The sequence below is a fragment of the Silene latifolia genome, chromosome 4 (assembly GCF_048544455.1).
Source record: "Silene latifolia isolate original U9 population chromosome 4, ASM4854445v1, whole genome shotgun sequence".
NCBI classification, from domain to species: Eukaryota; Viridiplantae; Streptophyta; class Magnoliopsida; order Caryophyllales; family Caryophyllaceae; genus Silene; species Silene latifolia.
In genome coordinates, this window is record NC_133529.1 from 33,894,431 (window position 1) to 33,918,683 (window position 24,253).

The 24,253-nt window shown below is 38.1% G+C and overlaps 1 protein-coding gene across 1 annotated transcript; it reads left to right on the forward strand.

Annotated features, from left to right (window-relative positions):
- The first annotated feature begins 5,280 nt into the window (after window positions 1-5,280).
- Window positions 5,281-7,102, forward strand: LOC141651358 (uncharacterized). Its single transcript, XM_074459075.1, has 3 exons — window positions 5,281-5,353; window positions 5,579-6,028; window positions 6,792-7,102. The coding sequence occupies exons 1-3, from the start codon at window positions 5,281-5,283 to the stop codon at window positions 7,100-7,102; spliced, it is 834 nt and encodes a 277-aa protein (XP_074315176.1).
- The last annotated feature ends 17,151 nt before the right edge of the window (window positions 7,103-24,253 follow it).

A 24,253-nucleotide genomic window follows, 5' to 3' on the forward strand; every position in this document is an offset into this window, starting at 1 on the left:
AAGACCGACTCACCATGGGCTTAGGGGGAACTTCACACATATTTAAAACTTGCCATCATCAAAGGGGGAATTTGGTAGAACACACTTGGTTGATGATGCCAAGTTTCATTATGATTTAATTGTTTGCCTCTTAGTTTAATGTTTAGCAAATTGAAGCATCCAATGATAGATCAAAGAAGTTCAAAGATGATCAAGATGAAAGACAAGTCAAGCATGCCCATAGTCTAGAACAAATGTTGTAAACGAGGTAGTTCAACATATTCTTTTTATGCATAAGTTATGGAAAAACCGTGCAACAGTTCCTGTGACTATTGCACCATGGTTTCTGGTACTAACGTATGGAGAATTTTCGGGAAAATTCACAAGTGTTTGAAATTCTTTAAAAAGCTTTTCTATGTTCAAGTGGAACATTATTTCAAAACTGAAGAACAAAAAGAACAAAAAGAGTATGCTTGCATAATAATTTAAATATGCCAATCCCATGTGTGCAAGTTGTTTTTCATGCTAAAAATAGGTCTTATGCTTTTTCCATTTGTGGCAAAATTATGAGTTCCCATATCTTATGGGAAACACTCCTTTGCTTTGGAAAAATGCAGCCACCTTGAGCCTCTCAAACCTGATTGTTCTTTTATAATTTTAAATGAAAATGCATACTACAAACCTATGGACATTAGATTAATGTAGTGTTAAGATACTTCTCTTACACACTACCTTTCTCTATAAATAGACACTTCATTTATCATTTATTATAGGACTTTGAAAGAGCATTCATTGTAAACACTTTTCAAATCTTTTCAGCATTAAAAGCTTTGTTCTTCAATCATTTGCAAAACCGTTTTCTGTTTTTCAATAGTCTTCAATTGTTTTTCAAAGCTGTAAAATCTCCAAGTGTCAGTTCGCTTAATTGTTGCATAAAGAATATGTTCAATGATTCTCGTGTTTAGGTCTTAATTGTAATCTCCATGTTCTTAAGTGAACCACTGAGATTCTGACTCTGTAAACCGTTAAGATAGAACCTTAAGTCTTGAAGCGGAGTAGCTTTGAGCAAGAGAAAGTCTTGAAGCGGAGTAGCTTTAAGCAATTGCAACAAGAGTAGGTTGGCGAGTTGTTTTCATTGTAATCGTTTAGTTAAGTTTGAGTAAATTTCTAAACAAGCAATAAAATAACGGTTGGACGTAGGCTCCGGAGTAGGAGCTAAACCAATTTTTAAACATCGTCTTGTTTGTTTATTTACTTTCACGTTTTCTTATCATTCTTCTTTTATACGTTAATCTTGCTCCCAGTGCTGTGCAACAGTCTCTCATACTGTTGCATAGACATGCTGTACCGTTTGTGAACTTACAATCCATTAAGTTTCTCAAACTCGTACTTAATAGATCTTACTTGTGTTAAGTCATTAACTAAGTAAAAGAGAAAATTTTTAAAAGGTACACCTAATTCACCCCCTCCCCCACTTAGATGTTTATCGTTCTTAACTCTTCAGGATGATATGTTTCACGGATGACGGACGGGTTAGATGAGATTTTAAAAGGACGGATGGATGACGGATGAGGTTTCACCCGACTCGAACCCGATCCATTGACATCCCTAGTTCCAGCAGAGTTTCAGCATCTTTCTCTAGCAGGGTTCCAGTGCCATCCTCCTGCGGGATGGCAGCATCTTGTTCCAATAAAGTCTTAGCGGCTGAATTCAGAAGCGTAGCAGCTGTCTGTCCCAGTAGCAGAATGACAATAGTAGGCATAACTTGAAGAAGTTAATTTCACTCCTCAACGAAGCTGAGAAGCGAAATTGGGGGCAACTGTTTGGGCCAAAATTACACTATTTAGCCTGCGCTACGTGGCACGAGACAAGTGGGTAATTAATGAGCAAAGTGGACCCATAACATACATGGGGGAGTCGGGCCCATGGACCGAGCCAGGGAGGTAGGCCTGGAAACAGGATAATCCGGGGCAGGACAGCAGGTGAAGAAGAATTCGGGTTGGACTGAGATGCTGACAAGACCACGAGTGAAATAAGAAGTCCAAATTGTTACCAAATTCTGAATAAGGAAAGTTCAAATTGATAGCAAACTCTACCTTGAGGAACAAGTCAATTAAGTGGGAAACCCTAATAAACCCACTAGGGTTTATTCACTATAAATACAAGGAAGACAAACAAGACAAGTGATCCATGATTTATCCTACAACAAACACTACTAAGCTTATGCCGTCGTATACAAAAAAAGGGAAAGCAAGCAACCAAGTAGCAACATCTTAATATCATGGCTACGTATAAAACCTAAACCATCACCGCATCATTATCCAATGATTAACCCACATAATCACCACCATCATTATATAATCATCACCTGGTCATTACACCATTAATACCACAATACAAACTAACCCACGTACCATATACAAACCCACGAAGTTGCCACAAACGTCTGATTTGAGTATCGGATGTCCCGTACACGCACCGACTAGTTATTCGTCATCTGATCTGGACTCGTCGTATATTGTATTTCTGCTCCGATTATTATATAGTGGACTATTGGCGGGATTCCGACTCCCCTCGCGGTTGTTTCCCATATCGGGTTTTCGCGTCACCAAAATCTCTTGTGTCATTATTTCCCTATTTCGTCCTTTACTTTACTTACATCGTTACCCCGTCTTAATTACATACATATTCCGTCGTAAATCACATATAATTTAACCCCCCAATACGAGGCTAAAAAGAGCGGTCACTTTAACCCTAGTTGGTAGAAATTTACCAAACCAAGTTTTTGTGATTATCAAGGTCATGTGAACAAAAAATTCATTAATCTCTACTTAAATGGGTGTCACTACAAAAAGTACAACAATAAGCGAAAACGAATATACCATTCTTTAATTTTTGGGCAAGCAAGAGCAAAATTATGCGTCATTCCTACTCTCTTTACGGAAAGCATGGGGATGGTGATTTTGGAGTGTGAGATTGTGAGAAGATGAATGCAAAATCTAGGAAACTGATAGACGTACACTGTTTGGGCCAATTTCTGCATATTGTGCCAACATAGGATTGGGTCCATTAGAGCTGGTTTAGTGAATTGGGCCGAGGAAGCTAGCAATTTGGAAGAGCCCGCGTGTTGAAGATCATTAGGGAGATTTCAGGGAGATTTTAGGGAGATCAGGGAGAATAGAGCACAACGACGCGTTTATGGAAAGAAGCATGATAGGACATATATTACTTGCCATATAAGGAGTAGGACACGACTAGGGTTCCTACCATATAAATAGCCAAGGAAATAAGGAAGAATATTCATTCAAGAACTATCATACGAACACAACACATTGTGGTAGCTAAATTACCACGGCATCTCCTTTGTGCTCATTTTCGTATTCAAAGCTAGTGCACTCATTGGAAGGGTACCGTCCCTTCCCGCGGTCGTTTCCCATATTGGGTTTTCCGCGTCACCAAATCTCTCGTGTCAATATTTATTTCCTTACTTAGCATTAACGCAAACGACTCAATCAGCATACAACGAATAAGACCACATTGACCTTACTAAACCTAATTCGGTATAAAATTACCAAAATAGTTTGGCGCCCACCGTGAGGCATTGTGGTCGTCAATCGTTAATTAATCAGATACATAATAGACAAACAAACATCACCAGCCATGTCAGGGAGCGGTCAACCATCGATACAACCAAATCCTATCCAAAATCCAGTATCGGCGGCTCAAACTCAGGCATCCGGGCACACACCAAGAACCACATTTGTGACAAAAGTTACTTTGCCTCCCAAAACCCCTGTTGTGACGACACAATCCAGATCAGACAAAGGAACAAGAAACTCAAATCTCACTCCCCCACAAAGTCCAACACAAGCCTTGCTTAGTGGCATGGAAAATCTGCAGGAAGTGATGGAGAGCATGCGTAAAGATCAAAGGAAGGCAGAAGCTGAAGCAAAAAGGAGGAACAGAGAGCTCTGGGCACAGATAGACATTCTGAGACAGCAGTCAAGCACACCAGCAAGCGCGGAGGGTGAAGATCAGGCTCCAATAGTGGATCTCACACAGGGGGCATCAGGCAGCAGGAGTCGACCACGGCAGATTCCTGCCGAGCTAGTGACGAGATTATATCTAGCAAAAGTATCAACGGGAGAAGGGATAGTCTCGCAAGGGCTAGAATATCTTACGCCGGACAGCTGGCAGCCTGCCAGCTGCCTAGAGAAGATACCAGGTAACATCCCGGTTGGTAACATTGTTATCACTAACCAGACACCTGGTGCAGGATCCGTAGGCAGTCAGCAAGTAAGCTGGCACCAGGAAACAATTTTGACATCAGCTCCATTGGGTAACACGCCGCACCAGAATCCTGTGGAGCCCAGACCAGAAAGCAACATCCAGAATCAGCAGGCAGCGGACAGGCGTAGCTATGACTCGGAAAGCTTAACTAACAAGCAGTATTTGGAGCTGAAGGAGATGTTGAGCAGGGTCTCAGGAATGCCACCTCCACTTGAAAAGGCGACGCCTGACAGTTATACTGACTCACCATTCGTGGATGCAATATGAATTGTCACCATGCCGAAGGGATTCATAAATCCAATCATGACTCTCTTTGATGGCACAACAGATCCCTTTTATCATGTGAGCTAGTAAAAGCAAAAGATGATGACGGTGACAGCTGTTGGGCATGTAAAAGAAGCCTGTATGTGTAAGGGGTTCGGTTCCACACTGTCGGAACCAGCACTCCGATGGCTCGTAAGTCAACCTAACAGGTCGATATCCACATTTGTCGATCTGGTGAATGTGTTTACTCAGCAATTCGCAAGCAGCAGGAAGCCACAAAAGCACGCTGGCGACTTATACTGGATTGTCCAAGGCGCCAACGAGACCATTGGGGAATACAACACTAGGTTCAATAATGAAAAGGTGGCAGTACGGAAGTGTGACGTATCAACGGCCGTGGAAGCGTTCAGAAGGGGGTTACACCATGAGTCAGACTTATACAAGCAGCTGACTATGCACCCTTGACATAGCTTCGAAGCGGTACAAGAAAAGGCAGCAACTACAATCAGATTAGAAGAAGATATCCTAGCTAGGGCAAACATACCAAGTACGCCAAGCGTATCTAGCACGCCGGCCATGGAAAAGTAAAGTAGAAAACAGTCCACCGGAAAGAAGGAGGAAAGGTACAGGCCATATGGTAGGGGAGTCAACAGAATCGACAACAGAGAAGAGAATCAGCAACTCCCCACACTGGCGGAATACGGATTCACGACTGGCGTCGGAGGAATCCTAAAACCACTCAGGGAGATGGGAGACGGGGTAAGGTGGCCCAGGCCACCAGTAGAAGGTCAGTCATGGCGAAAAGATAGTAAGAAAAAAGGTGAGTTCCATAGCGACATTGGGCATAACACGGAAGATTGATATACTCTGCGCAGGGAGATCAGGCGCCTATATGAACAGGGAGAGCTGAGCCACCTATTACCACGTGGGGGCAAGCAGTAGGATAAGGTAGGTTCCACGAAGCCCGCAGCACCACCTACATGCACCAAAATAATAAACGTGATAACAGGCGGCTCAGACTTAAGCGGATTAATATACTAAGCAGCCAAGAGACGCGCTACTGAAACTAAGGGTGATAGACCAGAGACTTCCTGCAGAATTTCCCACAGCAACCTGTCTGCTGTCACTTTCGACGAAGAAGATATACATGACAGCCAGGAGCATCATGATGCACTCATTATAACACTGTCAATGGCCAATTGTACGGTTAGAAAGGTTCTGGTAGATAATGGTAGCTCAGTCAACCTAATTATGTTAAAGACCATACAAAACATGGAGTTCAGCGAGAAGGACTTGCAGAAGAAAACCATTCCGCTTGTAGGATTCAGTGGAGAGACAACTAACTCGCTAGGAGAGATCGTGATCCCAACCTATATAGGAGGAGTCAACAAGCAAGTAATATACTTGGTCATAGATGGACCATCTACGTACAATGTTATTCTGGGAAGACCAAGGTTGCACCTGATGAAGGCGGTCCCCTCAACGTATCATCTGTGTGTGAAGTTTCCCACGCCGTGGGGAGTAGAGACAGTATGAGGAGACCAAGAGGAAGCCAGGGGCTGCTATAAGAAGGCATTAAAATGCACGGCCAGCCCTCCAGCATAGCAATTACAGAAGCAGCACGTCCAACATGAATACCTTGAGCCTCCAGAGTCCAGCCGAGGAGCTAGATCAGATCAACCTGGACAAGCTGCACACAGAAAGAATTGTGCTAATAGGGGCAGGATGCACATGAGACCTCAGACAGCACCTAGTCAAATTATTGCAAGCCAATATGGATTGTTTTGCGTGGTCCCATGATGACATGATAGGAATAGACCCATCCATCATAACGCACAAACTCAGCGTAGACCCAGGATGCAAGCCTATCCAGCAAAGACGAAGAAAATTCGCAGCTGAAAGGAATAAGGTGATCAACCAGGAAGTAGATAGCCTGCTAGTAGCAAACAAGATAAGAGAGGTAAAATATCCAGAGTGGCTATCAAATGTGGTAGTAGTACCCAAGAAGAATGGAAAATGGAGAGTATGCGTGGACTTCACCGATCTCAACAAAGCATGTCCAAAGGACCCCTTCCCACTGCCACACATTGACGCAATGGTGGACGCAACAGCTGGACATGAAATGTTAACATTCTTGGACGCCTAGAGTAGTTACAATCAAATCAAAATGGATCCAGCAGATCAAGAGAAGACAACATTCATGTCTGAGAGAGGAATATACTGCTACAACGTCATGCCCTTCGGTCTGAAAAATGCAGGGTCCACGTATCAAAGGCTGGTCAACCAGATGTTTAAAGAGCAAATAGGAAGAACTATAGAGGTATATATTAACAATATGGTGGTGAAGTCAAAGAAAGCCGAAGATCACATGCAGCATCTGGCAGAAACATTCAGCACCCTCAGAGAGAACAAAATGAAGCTCAACCCATCCAAATGCACCTTTGGAGTTTCATCCGGAAAATTCTTGGGCTACATCGTGACTCAAAGGGGAATACAGGCTGGCACAGAACAGATTAAGGCAGTATTGCAGCTAGAGTCACCAGAAAAGCAAAAGATGTGCAAAGGCTAGCAGGCAAGGTGGCAGCTTTGAGCAGGTTCATCTCGAGATCCTCAGACAAGTGCAGGCTATTCTGCGATATATTGAGGAAGAGCCAGAAATTCGAGTTGACTGCAGACCATGACCAGTCATTCAGGGAGTTGAAACACTACCTCAGCACCCCGCCATTACTATCGAAGCCAGAACAGGAAGAACCACTGTTTCTCTATCTAGCTGTCACAGAGGTTGCAGTAAGCGCGATACTAGTCAGAGACCAGGTAAGCCAGTCTACAATGTAAGCAAGTCTCTGCTGCCAGCAGAGACCAGGTACACATCTCTTGAAAAATTATTACTAGCACTTGTAATTGCATCTTACAAACTACACCCCTACTTTGAATCCCACACCATACATGTTGTGACCAATTACCCATTAAAATCTATAATGAGAAAGCCTGAGCTGCCGTGCAGAATGTTAAAATGGTCCGTGCACCTTAGTGGGTACGACATCAGGTATGATCCAAGAACGGCGATAAAGTCACAGGCACTGGTAGATTTTGTGTCATATTTCAGCCCAGCTATCCAAAACCTGGCAGTCCAAGATATCCTAACCCTTGAGCAAGGAGGCAGAAGTCTGGCAGATGCATATTGATGGAGCCTCCAACCAAAGGGGGGCAGGTGTAGGACTAATCTTGCGATCTCCACATGGAGACTTAATAGCACAAGCAGTGCGATGTGAATTTAAAGCGACTAACAATGAAACAGAGTATGAAGCCCTAATACTAGGAATGCAGCTAGCTCTGGAGTTAGGAGTCAGAAACCTACAGGTATTCAATGACTCCTTACTGATAATTAACCACGTGAATGATGAATATATAGCCAGGGATTCAAAGATGATAGCCTACCTAAAAGTGAAAAGGAGCTCAAACTAAAATTCAAATATTGCAAGCTCAAGCAGGTCCTCAGAGACCAGAAGTGGAGGCTAATGCCCTGGCAACCCTAGGAGCAACCTTCAAACCGACAGAGTTGGCTAACATCCCCATTGCGCATGTGTTGGAACCATCAATCCAAAAATTAGAAGAAGTAGATAAAGGAGAGTTGGAAGACCAGCAGGATGGGGCGGCAGTTCTGTCAAACACGGATGGCCAGGCAGTGGACCAAATAAACGACCAGTCCGCCGGTCAGGCAGATAACTGGGACGGGCGAACACCATAACTAGATTGGTTAAGACACGGTAAGCTGCCAGATGACAAGAAAGAGGTAAAGGGTTTCAAAATGAAAGCCTCCAGATTCACACTAATTGACAATGTACTTTTTAGAAAGTCACTGGAAGGACCCTATTTACGATGCCTGGATAAGCAAGAAGCACAAACCGTATTGCATGCCGTCCACAATGGCGAATGTGAAACCATGCAGGGGGCGGGAGTCTGTCAAACAAAGCCCTCGGACAAGGCTACTTCTGGCCCACAATGAGGGCAGATGATCCATCGGCCAGCAGAGCCCCTGCACCCCATCATTTCCCCCTGGCCGTTCATGACCTGGGGAATGGACATTGACGGGCTAAATGTCGTATGCCTATCAAATGTAAATTTATAATCACTTACTTACTAAACTACTAAAACAGTAATATAGAAAAAGTAAGGGTCGAACCCACAAGGAAGAACTAAGTCAATTAAAGTGTACGATAATGTAGAGTATAGTAACCAGTTTAGGGGGGATTTGATTTGTTTGATTAACTAAAGAACTAAGATTAAGCAAATAATGAGATAGATGAACTCAGATAATTTAAAAAATATCTTTGGTCAAGCACAAATCCGCAACTTAATACCAATTGATCTTTGTAAGATGGTTCTAATAAATTATCTTGACTACCTTATCGTGAATAATGAAATTCCAATTCTTCGTAAGCTTAGCTAATTAAAACGTATCCCGTTCTTAACTAGCCCTAACTATTAAACAACCTCAACAATCCAGTTCAAGGTTTAATCTAACAGCAACAATAATGAATAGAGAATTCGACAAGGGATAAATAAGCACATACAATCCAGTTGTACTTTAGATATATGTTAATTGCTCCTAAATACTAATATCAACGAATCAAGTTCAATTTTAATACCTAGTTGTTACAAGTATAGAGTAATCAATAAATCCTATTCAATTAACTCTAATAACAATAGAATGATGAATTAGATAAACTAGTTGCGCATATAGCAATCACAAAACAACATTCATAGATTAAGAAAAAAGCAATTAACAATAGTCAAGAATAAGGATTAGAACTTTCAAACTCACAACCGAATAATAAGTGCTTCAATGTCTTGAACCAAGAAGGGAGGAATTAGTTCCTCATAGTAGATCTAAAATAATTAGGGTTCTTGATAGAGTTTTCCCCCGTGATAATAATAATCCTAATAATAAACTAAGTAACAAGCTAATATAGTGATAAGGTAAAAGTAACTAGATTAGAAAATAAAGCAATAACAATAATAGAACTCACGGAACAAACCGACTAAAATAAATAAACAAACACGAGTCTTAAAGATGAATCACGAACACGAGGACTACCGGATGTAAGTCACGTGTTGGTCGCGCTTAGGTCGCGCCTCAAATGAATGCAGGTCGCGAAAACGTTGTTGCCGCGTCTCAGTCTGTCCCATGCGCTCACGATTAGTGCACCTTAAGTGCACACGTCTCAGGTATGTTCATAGGTATCCGGGCCCATCTTTCCTCGGACTTGGACTCCGTTTTTGACACACAAAACCGACCTACAAGATCTTCTTCATCGTTTCCAAGCTTAATTCTCAATATTTGGATCCAAGTTCCGCCAACGTTACAACTTAAAGCATTGTACCATTATAATTCATTAAGTACCGCTTTTGTCACTTGAACTTCACTAATTCGACCTTCTTAATACCTATTAAAACCGTCTTATCAACTTCCCCACACTTAGATTCTTACTCGTCCTCGAGTAAACTCAAAGGATCCAATAAAATTAAACCAACACCAATCCACAGAAATATGGGAAAAATCAACAAGACTCACAATGAAACTTATAAAGATGGGTCTCCAATATTTTAAAGGGACATCAAATTTTTTTCATTTTGCCTAGATGGAGGCAGAGAAAATCCTAGTCTAATACCATGATAATTTGGAGAATGATAATCTTATATTGTATGTTAATCAGTGTGTTTACAAGGGTTCATAGCTAACTATTTATACAAGCTATACAACCGACTTATTTATAGAATATATACACCAACATCTATAATATATAGTAAAGGAGGAAATTAGGAAGATTGACTTGATATGCCTTGATATGATCTTGATATGCAACGTCTCTTTGTTTGGTGGATGGCAAGGGCTATTACCCCCCCTCAAGTTGGAGCGTGGAGTTTCGAAATGTCCAAATTGGATAGCAGCTCGTCAAAAGGGATACGCCCGAGGGCCTTCGTGAAGATGTCAGCGAGCTGTGATTTTGTGTGCACATATTTAGTAGTAATTGTGCCTTTTTGTATTTCATCCCGTATGAAATGACAATCAACCTCAATGTGTTTAGTACGTTCGTGAAAGACCGGGTTGCTTGCAATATAAAGGGCAGATTGATTGTCGCAATGTAATTGTATGGGCTCGGCGTGAGGTATTCCAAGAAAATTGATTAAGGCTTTGAGCCATTTCAATCCGCACGTTGTCTATGCCATGGCGCGATATTCGGCTTCAGTGGATGAAAGAGACACGGTCGGTTGTTTCTTTATTTTCCACGATATAGGAGATGAGCCGAGATAGACGATGTAAGCAGAGAGAGACCGTCGGCTTTTTGGACATGAAGCATAGTCTGAGTCACAATATGCCCGGAGATGGAGATTAGAATCATATCGAAGTAAGATTCCTTGGCCCGGAGATCCTTAAGGTAGCGAACGACTTAGAGCGTGGCATTCCAATGATCTTTTGTGGGAGCATGCATAAACTGGGGCAAGATATGAACGGAGTAGATGAGCTCGGGTCGAGTGATGGAATGATAGACCAACCGGCCCACAAGACGGCGATAGGGCTGTGGGTCGTATAGTATTGGTGTCGTGGATAAGGACAGTTGATGGTTTGGGTCCATGGGGATAGGTGTTGGTCGTGCCCCTAGGAGCCCTGTTTCCGTAAGTATATCAAGTGCGTACTTGCGTTGTGACACAAAAATTCCGGAACTGTTTCTTACAATTTCGAGGCCAAGAAAATATTTTAGGATACCGAGATCCTTCATATGAAAGCATTGTCTTAGGTAGTCCTTGAATTTATTAATTACCTCGGTATTATTTCCACAAATAACGAGGTCGTCGACGTAGATAAGAATGTGGATTTCCGTGTTAGAGGTAGACATTGAGAATAAAGAATGATCACATGGGCATTGCTTAAAACCATATTTAATCAAGGCGGAAGCAATTTTAGCATACCAACATCGTGGGGCTTGACGGAGGCCGTAGAGAGACTTTCGGAGGCGACAAACCAAGCCATCGTTGGGTGCATTGAGACCGGGTGGTAATTTCATGTATACTTCTTCGTTAAGATCACCATGAAGGAAGGCGTTATGAACGTCCATTTGGTGGATAGTCCATTGTTTGGCGGCAGAAATAGCGATAAGAGTGCGAACCGTGACAAGTTTGATTGTGGGTGCGAAAGTTTCATTGTAATCGACCCCTTCAACTTGACAATTTCCCATAATGACCAAGCGAGCTTTGTATCGTTTGATCGTACTATCAGCATTGTATTTGATCTTGTACACCCATTTAGAGTCTATTGCCTTTTTGTTTGGTGGCAACGGCTCAAGAGTCCAAGTTTGATTTTTTTCAAGTGCGTCGAGCTCGAGTTGCATTGCCATTTTCCATTCGGGTACCTGTACTGCATCTTTAAAACAACTAGGCTCGTGATTTTTAGTCACGACCGACAAGAAAGCTTGATGCTTAGGAGAAAACTTAGCATAGTTTATATATTGAGCAATCGGAAATTTTGTACCTGACAACATTGATGATGCGGCGAGCGCGTGAAATGATGGACGGTTTGGTTGAACAAAGTCTTTAAGATTAGAATTCAGAATCTGTAGACGATGGCCACGGCCTAATATTTGGGGGTTGTCGAGGGGTTTGTTTGGTGGTGGACGAGAGGTGGTCATTATGGTAGAGGGGGTGTCGGATGCGGTCGTTGTGGGAGTCGAGGTGGGTTGAGAGGTGACGGGTGAGGGCTGTTAAATGAGGATGACCTCATCGATTGGTTGAAGAGTGTCTTGAAGGAAAGAAGTGGGAGTGTCGGTATCGTGAATATCAAGTGATCGGTATGGAAATTCATTTTCAATAAAAACAACGTCCCGAGACTCAAAGTAAGATCCGGTGTCTAAGTTATAGAGACGCCATCCTTTCTTACCAAACGGATATCCAATAAAAATGCATTTTTGGCTTTTGGAGGCAAATTTGTCACGACTACGATTTAAAGTCATAGCATAACAAAGACAACCGAAAACGCGGAGATTTTCCATAGGCGGGGGTTTGTTAAAAAGCATCTCATATGGTGTCTTACCGTTGAGAAGGGGAGTTGGCGTGCGATTAATTTAGTGTACCGCACTAAGAACACATTCGCCCCAAAAAAATAATGGTAAGCTGGCTTGAAATAAAAGAGCGCGGGCAACGTTTAAAATGTGTCTATGTTTATGTTCTACCCGGCCGTTTTGTTGAGGCGTATCATCAAAATTCGCTACCGTTATCGCTTCTGAAAATTTTAATTTTCTTGTTAAATTGCCTTTCTGTCATAGCAAAAAAATTGAGTAAAGTTTGTTGTGTGTCACTTTTGGGACGCAAAAGAAAGACCCATGTGGAGCGAGAAAAATCATCGACGATAGTTAAAAAATAAGTGGAGCCATATGATGCATTTTCGGAGTATGGTCCCCATAGATCGCAATGTATTAAATCGAAAATAGATGCAACTTCATTCGAGCTTAAATGAAAATGTTCACGCGTTTGTTTTGCGCGGAGACAAACGTCACAAGTTTTACAATGAAATTGTTTGCTAGAATTGTTATTAAGAAAAGGTAAAAAATGAGAAATGTGTGAGGAAGGGTGCCCCAACCTTTGGTGCCACAACTCGTAAGAATCCGTCGACCTCACCATACAAGCCTTGACCGCGTCATTCCTTATTCCCGTCAAATAATATAGTCCGTCACGTTGCTCACCCGCACCAATCACCGTCTTCGAGGAACGGTCCTGAATAAGACAGAGTTGATGTGAAAATTGTATGGTAAGAGTAGTGTCCATAAGTAAGCTTGATACGGAAATCAAATGACAATTTAAATTTGCAGCATAGAGAACATTTTTTAAAATTAAACGTTTGGACAAAATAATGTCGCCACATTGTGTGGCGAGAGTAAGGTTGCCATTCGGTAAACCAACGGAAAGCGGAGCAATGGATCGAATGTTAGAAAAATGACTTAAGGAACCTGACATGTGATGCGAGGCCCATGTGTTGATAATCCAAGATGGTAAAGAAAAATTAGAAAAATTAGAGATATTACCATGACTACGGGCAGGAGTGGTAGTGATTTTATGTTGCTGCCAGAGACGAGTAATTTCGGCCAGTTCGGTCGGATTAAGAGTATTAAGGTCCACATTGTCCATTACCGGTAAAGATGAGGAAGAGGGGGCTACTGGCACAGTAGTATCGGCCTGAGCAGATGATGCCATATTGGCTCGAGGTAAAGCATTGGCATTTGTCTGGCGGTTTCGTTCATAAGCAGCGCGACCTTGAACATCCGAAACGAATGTTGCCCGACTGAGATCCGTGTCATTGGGATCGACATAAATTCGGTCGTGGGGACGATCACCCCACCATTCGGGAAATTTTCCCGTCACTCAAAAACAGACCTGAAATTTGTGACCGTATCTTTTGTAAGCGATACAGAAAGGGCGAGGATTGTCGGGTTGAAAATTAGAATTAAAGGTCGAATTGAAGGGACAATTTGGCTGAGAGTCACGCCCTCCCCCATTTTGTGAATTGTGGTCATAATTAGAGGTCCTATTTGTCTGGTAATTATTCCCCCCCTTAGACTGTCGTGATGGATTATAGGCGCAAGAGGCAAATGCCATGACATCAGGATTAGTGTCACTGGTATTTCGGGGCAGAGCACGAAGCCCTTCTTCCTGCAATAATCGTTTATATATAAGATCAATATTAGGCAGAGGAGTGATACCGAGTATTTGAGATCGTGCGTTGTCGAAACGGGAATCCAGACCCATAAGAAAGTCCCGAGCTCGTTTCTTCTCCCGCCTGGCATCCATGAGAGTCACCCAATCGCTTTTACATGGATTACAGGAGCAGAAGGGCAGAGGATCAAACGAGAGGATATCATCTCATAATTTGATTATGCGGCCATACTATGACATCAAGGATTCAGTCAGACCTTGACGACAAACGATAAGATCGGCTTCCAATTGAAATATGCGAGGATCATTACCTTGGCAGAATCGGTTTTAAATGTCGGTCCAAATTTGGTGTGCTTCTGGTCGGGTCGAAATCGTTCGTCGGGTGCTTGGTTCAATGGAGTTAAAAATCCATCCGGTCACCAAGGCATTGGTGGCACGCCAGGTAGAGAAAGTAGCTGCTGTTTCAGCGGGTTTTACGATACTTCCGTCGATGTAACCTTCCTTCCCTTTGGCAGTAAGAGCGAGATAGAACGATCGAGACCATTCATCGAAATTGGTGTCGTTAAAGGTGGTTTGCGTGATATTGCTGCCCGTATTTTCGACATGAATAATTGAATATGTTTGTGAATGCGTGGGATTAATGACTTCAGATTCGTTTGGAATTGTCATTGTTTGATTTTGGATTTTTGATTTTCGAGAAAAAAAAAACGAGATGGAGGCAGAGAGAACCCTAGTCTGATACCATGATAATTTGGAGAATGATAATCTTATATTGTATGTTAATCAGTGTGTTTAAAAGGGTTCATAGCTAACTATTTATACAAGCTACACATCGACTTATTTATAGAATATATACACCAACAGCTATAATATATAGTAAAGGAGGAAATTAGGAAGATTGCCTTGATATGCCTTGATATGATCTTGATATGCAACGACTCTTTGTTTGGTGGATGGCAACGACTATTACACTGAACGACTTAAGCGAACCCCATGACACAGTATTAGGAAGCTTGTCAAATTGACATCCCTTAAAATTCAAAACTTCGACAACATTATTCTCAAAAATCGACACTGGTAAGCTGTACTTATAGGAATCTGAACTAAGGTGAAGATGGAGTTGTTTGACGGACTTCATTACCGCGTAACGAAGCCAAGTATCGACTGTTGTTATCCTATTAGAACGGTAGTACCAGTAGTTAGATTTGATGGAGAAATTTTCAAGAGTTTTGGAATTGTTGAACAACAAAATTGTTGCAATAAAGTCAATGAACCAATATGATCTATCGTAGTTACCGTCGTAATGAAAGATCAAAGACAATAGCGAAAACCAGAGGAATCGATATCGTTTCGAGAGCAATGTTGTGGAGGTTATCACTTGTTTTTTAGGTATAAATGATAGGATTCGAACCAGAATTTCGTCTGGTAGGCTGCTTAACCTATCTTTGGATCTCATTACGTACAAATGTGTTAATTTTTAATTTTAGGGTTTTGGGTCTTTGTTTTGTTTTGTTTTTTTTTTTTTTTTTGTGATGGAGGATTGATCTTATTTGTTTCCTCCTCCCTTGGTTTCTTTTTATTTGTGGCTTTAAATTAATGGTGCACATGAATTAAGAAATCATAGGAAATAGATAATTTACATTACAATAAATATGTATAGTAAATATAACGTTCTTTGAAAATCGAAAAATATTATTTCCCACCAATAAAATAGTTAGAAGTATTTATTCTTTTTCATAATTACTGTTGCCTTGGAAATTGTAGAAAAGATGTAAATATCGTAAAAATGAAATGACATATAAAAAGAAATACTCCGTATTTGATTTGTACTATAACAATGAATAAAACGAAGGAAAATGATAAATACAAGTCAATGGATTGTATTTAAACATTTAACATCCTTCTATATTTGGTATTAATTTAGAAATTAAAGAATAAATTAGACATGAATCAATGTAATTAATGCATGTATTAAGTATTTATTTTCATTTTTAATTTCTTAAATACAAACCATTAGTTGTATACTTGTATTTATCATCTACCACTAAAAAGAAACAGAGGAAGTACTTATTTAAGTTTTTTTTATTATGGAGTACAATAATAATTATTGTGCAAGACGGTGTTCCAGCGGGTAAAACTTTATTACTATGGGTAAAACTTCATTCATCGATAGTAATAGTAATAATTGGGTGTTTTAACCACTAAAAGACCATATCGCAACATAAAACGGTCTTATTTACGGTTTGTAAGGTGGAGTCTAGTGGTTAAAACTTGGGTGAAATTCTCAGGAAAACCGGTTCAAGCCTCCCCGAGAGCAAAATCTTGTGGAGCATTCTTGACCTGAGTCCATGCCTAATAGACTTCGAGCCCGTCACCCTCGGATGGCTTACCTGGTATACGTGATTTGCAGGCTATCACGTACACCCGAGGGTTTACCCAGTACGCACCGAAGGTAGCAGCTGCGGGTTCTCTCGTTACCAAAAAAAAAACATTATCAGAATAGAAAGTTAAACAAATCCCCTATATACTAAACTAGTATTGGTGCCCGGCTTCGCTCGGGCTACCTCTACTTACCATTAAATTTTTTTTTCATTAAATAAAATTACTTAAAGTTGCATAACCCATAAATTTATCATTAATATATTTTTCTATGACATATCCTAAAATTACGATAAAATAAATTTTGAGACAAATTCACTACTTCCGCTATTAATATTTTACTCTTATTAATGAAATAATAGTAATAACATTTCACTACTTGCTCGTAATCATTGTTACTTTCACTACTCCCGCCGTAATTATTGTTATTGTCACTACTGCCGCATTAATATTGATAATACTCCCGCCGTAATTATTGTTACTTTCACTATTAGCGCATTAATATTGATTATTTCACTACTCCCATTGTTGTTTCTACCACTTTCACTAATCTCGCAAATAATATTGTTACTTTTACTATTCAAATGAGTGATTACTATCATATACTCCATAACTATATCCAATGTTACTACAATTCTTTTCTTTACTGACGAAATTACTTTTACTACTTAGGCATGCAATTTTAAGAGGATTATATATTTATATAAATACAAACATATATGCATTAAATCAAATCGAAAGAATTATGCAATATTATATATTATGGAATCTAACTTGAATTATTTATAACCTACTTATATTATATATTTGTATGTTAAATAATTAATGTCTCTATACATCTAATAAACTATAAGGTTTAATAAAAAGGTTATTTAACATGAATACTCTCAACTATTAGGGTCTTTCTCAAATTACTACAACCTTTAAATTAACTAGCATTACACTTAACTATTACACCCATTATCATTGAGTAAAACGAAAGGAAGGGCTACCTATTTAGCAGGTTACCTTTCTTATAACCCTTGTTTTTTCTTATTCCAAAGTATGTAAATTACATCTCCTCTCATTTGCTCTCCTTTACTTCTCAAAAACACCATTAAAGGCCTTTCAAATCTGGAGGTACTCACCATTAAAGTTAGCTTTTGCAAGGTTTGGAGCTTCGCCATTGATGATTAAACCCGCTACCAATTTTCGGTGTTCATTTCGATTACAAATTTTCATAATGCTAAATATACCAAAGTCAGAAAAAGCGTCGGAATTCACTCAATCTCTTCCTCCTCTCATTTACCCTCTACCTCCTAAAAACGTCATTAAGGCTCTTCTCCCAAATCATTAAAGTGATCTTTTCCAATTATTTTGGCTCTCCTCTCTTAAATAAAAATGGCAGATCTAGAGATTTAGAGCACAACAACAGTAAAAGAGAAGAGGAGAATGAAGAAAAGGTTGCAGAAAATGAAGATACAATGCCCAAATTACTCTAACGTCAAATGGCATAAGATTTGAAAAGCAAACAATATATAAATCAGTAACACCAATTAAGGGAGAATCATTCATTCATATCGCATAGTGCATAGTGTCCGTATTTTATTGTGAGTGAATTCCCAAGTGATGATTTTTATTGGGTTATCTAAAAATTAGGGGAAAATTTTGATTTAATTTTTACGTTTTTTTTGTGTGTACAGATTTTATAAAGCTTGGAATTAATGGAAAGAGAGGTAGTACTGTGTGGTACAGTTAAGTTCATTTATGGAAAAGATGATTAGAAGTAAAATGGAAGAGATATAAATTAAGGTTGAAGTTGATCAGATGAAAATAGAGAATAGTTAGACAGACGACTGGAGAGAGAGAGAGAAGAATTTGCAGGGGTAGAGGGAAAGGAGATGATGAGTGGGACGGAATTAACCGGTTGTTTCAGGTTAAAAAAAACCAATTCTATTAGAAGATAATGAGTGGAATAGATGAGTATAATACGAGTTAAAATGTAGTTTGGAGTAATTTGAGAAGCATGCTAATAGTTTGTAGTATTCCTATTAAATAACTCTTAATAAAATTGCATAGATTTTAAATTTAATATATAATTTTATGATGATAATAATTAATACCATAAGTGTGCATGTTTATACTAATTAATTATTTTATTTTAAGAAAATTGGCCATCTTCTAGTTTTCTATAAATATTTAGGAAAATTACCAAATATCTTCTTTCTTTTAGTCTCCTTGAAATTGACCATCTTTTAATTAATTATTTTATTTTAAGAAAATTTACCATCTTAATTAATTATTTTATTTTAAGGAAATTGACCATGTTTTAGTCTCTTACAAATATTTATGAAAATTAACAAGTTTCTATATAATTTAATTTTAACTCAAACTATATAATATTTGCATTGAAATCCCTTAATAGGGTCCATCACACGGTGCTAGTGATTTAAAACTATATAGTATAATTAATTTGTATAACTTTCATTAATTACATTGAAGTCCCTTAGTTTCTGGATTTAATATATAGTATTGATAAATAGTAAAAACTCAAAGTTTTCCCACCTAAAATATTTCCTTTATTTTGATAAAATCTCTTATTTTCTTTCCTATTTCAATATAGTTCCCTATTGGGTTTGATGCACCGCATATTTGTGGAATAAAGATGAGATCAGTGTATTGTTTTGGGCCTCATTAGTTATAAAATTAAAGGCTTGACTCAAAAATTTGGGCCCCTTTTTCTTACGGGCGGGCCTCTGTACGGCAAACTGAATTGCACGGCCGATAGCCCACCCCAGATTTTTGTTCACATATACACGAATTTTTTTATAAAAAAAATACCCATATAATTTTATGTAAAATTATTTCATAACAACTCTATATATCAAAGTGTCGTTTTAGTGACATTTGGTGTGGATGCGAGGGATATTATGTTGGGAAATGTGTCCTCAACAATAGTGCGATCATATGATTTAAATATCATTATTAAATCTCATTTTAAAGAATACAATTGGGAAGTATTTTTACTGTCAACTGGTCAACATATATCGGTAATGATTGGCTGACTAGAGTTTGACATTATTGTCGTGCGACGGTGGTGATCGATTGACCCCTAGGTCATACCTATAGGGCAACACTCTTAATTGATCATTTAATTAATCGTATAATGTTACGAGTTAATTAAATTACTTGAAAAATTGACGGACGATTTTGGAAGTAAAATTTACGTATCACATTGTAATGTGATTAAATGAGATACGGTCTGAGTGATCGAATAGTATCATTGCTCGGATGAAATTATTGTTTAAAGAAACAATTGAAATTGAATGAATTATTATAAATGCAATTTATTGTGATTTATAATGGGTAAAATATTTTGGTACAAAGAATTGTGAATTGCTAAGTCGATTTTTGCATATGACGTATTTTTATTAATACGTTGATTTTTAATATGTTAAAAATACATAACGAAATTTATGTTACATATGACATGTAACATAAGACAAATTGACAAAGATAATATGGAGACCATATTATCTATTTGGCCGAAATATTGGGTGGAATTAACATATATAATATGTTGATTAAAGTTAATGGAAAGCATAATGATGATTAACCTAATACTAGCCATGCACCCTACACATTCTTGTAAAGAACAAATTGTGCATGCATTAGCCATACTTCCCCCTCCTACCCGGTTCTACCTAGAAAAGAACAAGGGTTCTTTTGCTTAAATTATTATTATTCACCATATGAATGGAGAGGTAATAATTTTATTCATTCACTTGATAAAAATTATTTTTAGAGAGACAAAAATAATTCTCTTCCTCTCCTCTTCTCCTACCCGGTTTTAGGAGCCAAAAACCAAATATTTTTGGGTCATTTTTCTTATAAAATTAATATTACCTAGTATACATAATATTGATTTTAATTAAGAGTAAGCTTTGGGTATTATTCCTAAGGAGAGATCCTACACTTGGATCTTGTTTCTTCCATTAAAGGAAAGCTCAAGAACAAAAGAAAAGGAGATTTCTTTTGTGCCCATAAGAACCGAAATTACAATGTAAGAGTGATTTCTTCTTTATTTAGCTAATTTGTTTGCATGCATAAGACCTTTATTAATTTTATGACAAATTAGTTTAAACATATATGAGTATGTTAGTATGTATATAAATCTACATTTCCTTCAATTGGTATCAGAGCCACGGTTGTTTGCATGCAAATCGGTTAAAAGTTTTTCCGAGTTATAAGAATAACATATAAAACTTGTAAAATTTGTGTTATTATGTTATATCACGAAATTAATTCATGCATGTTAATATTTCTGGTCCTAAAATGTTTTAGGATATTTTGGTTAATTTTACGGATTTTTATTGTTCATATTATACAATAATGGCATTTAAATATGATTTTATGAGTAAAAATGTCATTTTTGGTCTAAAATTAGCTATACTTCGAATTTTCCAGTGATTTTTGGATATGTTGTCACATATATTATTTTGAGATAACCGGTAAATTTTCATAATTTTTGTACTTGTTATGCTCGAAAAATAGATTTTTCATTATTAAATTCGGATTTAGGTGAAAAATGGGTTAATATGAGTTAAATTTCGAATCTGGTTATAGAAAATTAATATGTTGTCACATGCAATTTTACAAGATGTGTGTAAAATAATTGGCTATAAAGAAGTCTTTTTGCATGATTTATGGATTTTTGAAGAAAAATAGCATAAATAGTGACATTATTAGTGAAAAATTAATAAAACATAATCTATGACTTAGGCAAAACGTCTAATGTTGCCTTTTATTATCTTTTTCATATCTAAAATTGAAAAGTTAATGAATATAATTTTTCCATGTTTTTTATGATTATTTTATTAAAAATCGATAAACCGCAACATTGTTTTTCCGGAAAAATTTCGAAATTTTTAACCTAAGATTTTGAACATTATGAGTGTCATGATATTTTTTACAGAATGTTCATGAGTTTAAATTTCAAATTTTGAATTTATTTGAAATTTTGTGATTTATTTGAAGTTTATAGCTTATTTTTGTAATGTTTGGTCCATTTATGAACAATTTTATAAAATATGGGTTAATTATGGTCAAATTATTAGTGAAGACTAAATTTTGAGTCCTAAGAGGTTAGGGTAATTAACTTATGCATAAATATGAGTTTATGTATTTTGTGATTATAAAAACGTTGAAATCACGCAAATCCGTAAAAACCGAGTAATATACGATATTGGCTAATTAAAGGCGATTTAGCATAAAATTGGGCATGTTCATACATATTATAATGCTGCATTTTTCTTTATGATTGTCATAATTTTAATTTATGTAATTTTGAATTATGTAATTTTACTTAGTATGGCCTTAGTTTTAATTGGTATTTCCCGAAATGTATGGGAATATCGATTCGGTTGTAATTTATTGTGATCTCGTATCACCGTTTTGTAATTTAATAGATTTATTTTATTTTAGTTACAAATGTATAATAGGAAATTATGTAATTTATTATGTAATTTTATTTATCTCGGAGTTCCCAAAGACGGATTTCTTCAAGATGTCGATACATAAAGACGGTGTTATCTCGAGATGCGTGCCACAATCGAAGTTCAAGGGACCAATGGAGTTGGTTTCCGAATATGTAATAGTTAAATAGTTTTTCTATTTTAAGGAATGCCATACTAGGATTTGTTTATTTTTATGTTTGCATTTTATTTTATGTCGCATGCATCGCTAAATCGCCATAACTAAAACATGCATTATCTTCTTATCGAGTTCGTCGACCGTGTCAAATATAATTATCGTAGTTCACCGCTTTAGTTCACTTAAAACGTGATAGATAATAAATTGACATGACCTCTCGCTAAAACAATTAATTGAGACATAGCCTTACCAAATAGTAGAAACCATGAAAACCTATTTCATGAGGGAGTGCACTCGGCCACACCGGGGTACAAACCTTGTTACGTAGGGAAAGTGGGTGATAAATGTCTATCCACCGAATTCATGTTGATGAGGGTTTCATCGGCCACACCGTGCCCAAGTTAATGTGGGTTTGGATCATGGACACATTTATTCGAAATTTGGATTGAACTCAACAAAAGTTTTTGATAAGGGTTTTATCGGCCACACCGTCCCCTTGTTGAATGTGTTTTGGGCTATAGATAAATGTTAATGTAATATTATCGACCAAGAGTTCTAAAAGTAGAATCGATTAAAACGTTAATCCACCGAGTTATATTGATGAGGGTTTCATCGGCCACACCGTGCCCAAGTTAATATGAATTTGGGTCTTGGAATCATTTATTATAGTTGGGTAGAGGTCACTATATAAATGTTCATATCTTGTTAAATAACTACAAGTATGATATTAAAAGACAAATGTTAATATTTCCTTTTCCTCCATATTTGTAGCTTATTACAATGAATCCATCAAATGTTACCGCACCGATAACTATTGAGTCTTACCACAATGTTTTTGACGACGTTTGCTCCAACAATGATTTCGACACCACTAGAGAACTTCATTTTGGGATAGGTTCGGATGGAAACCTTAACTTCATCACCTCTTCTAAACCACCTACTACTACTAGACCTCGTGTGAGTCCGTCTCAAGAAGACTACCTCATACAATCTATAGGGTCTTTGTCTCTGGAAGATAAGGATGCCAAAGCTAGTGGGAGCTCAAGCAATCAAGCTCTTGCTTCAAAGGGCAAAAGGTTCAAGAAGAAAGGAAAGAAAATCAAAAACTTCAAGCAAGTTAATGATGAGTGCCATTATTGCTATAGTATGGGACATTGGCTTAGGAATTGTCCCGTATATTTGCGAAATATAAGGGAAGGACTCATCACTCCAAAAGGTACAATTCCTAAAGAAATTTATGTTATTGATATAAATTATACTTCCACTACGACATGGGTACTAGATACCGGTTGTGGTTCTCACCTTTGTAATCATTTACAGGGTTTAAGAGATGTGGAGAGGCGTAGCAAGGGAGATGTGGATCTACGCCTTGGAAATGGAGCTCGAGTAGCGGCCGAATCCAAAGGAACTTATGTTTTAGCTTTGCCTAATGGATTTGAGTTGTATTTTCATAATTGTTTTTATGTGCCTACACTCTCTAAAAACATTATTTCAATCGCCATGCTAGACATGGACGGTTTTTGTTTTGTCATTAAGAACAATCGTTGTACTATTTCTAGGAACGACTTGGTTATAGGCCAAGCTTCCTCTATCAATGGCATTTACATTTTAGAGACCTCAAATCCGACAAATGATATTTATAACATTCAATCAAAGAAACTCAAAACAAGTGACCCAAGTGAAGCGTTCATTTGGCATTGTCGATTAGGTCACATAAACGAGAATCGCATCAAAAGATTAATTTCGACTAATGTGATTACACAATTTGATTTTCAATCATATGGTACATGCGAATATTGCCTACTTGGCAAAATGACTCGTAATCCTTTTAGTGGTAAAGGGACACGAGCTAGTGAGCTATTGGGACTCATACACACCGATGTATGCGGACCAATGAGTATCACCGCTCGTGGTAATTATGACTACTTTATAACCTTCACCGATGACTTGAGTAGATATGGGTATATCTATTTAATGAAACACAAGAGTGAAGCGTTTGAGAAAT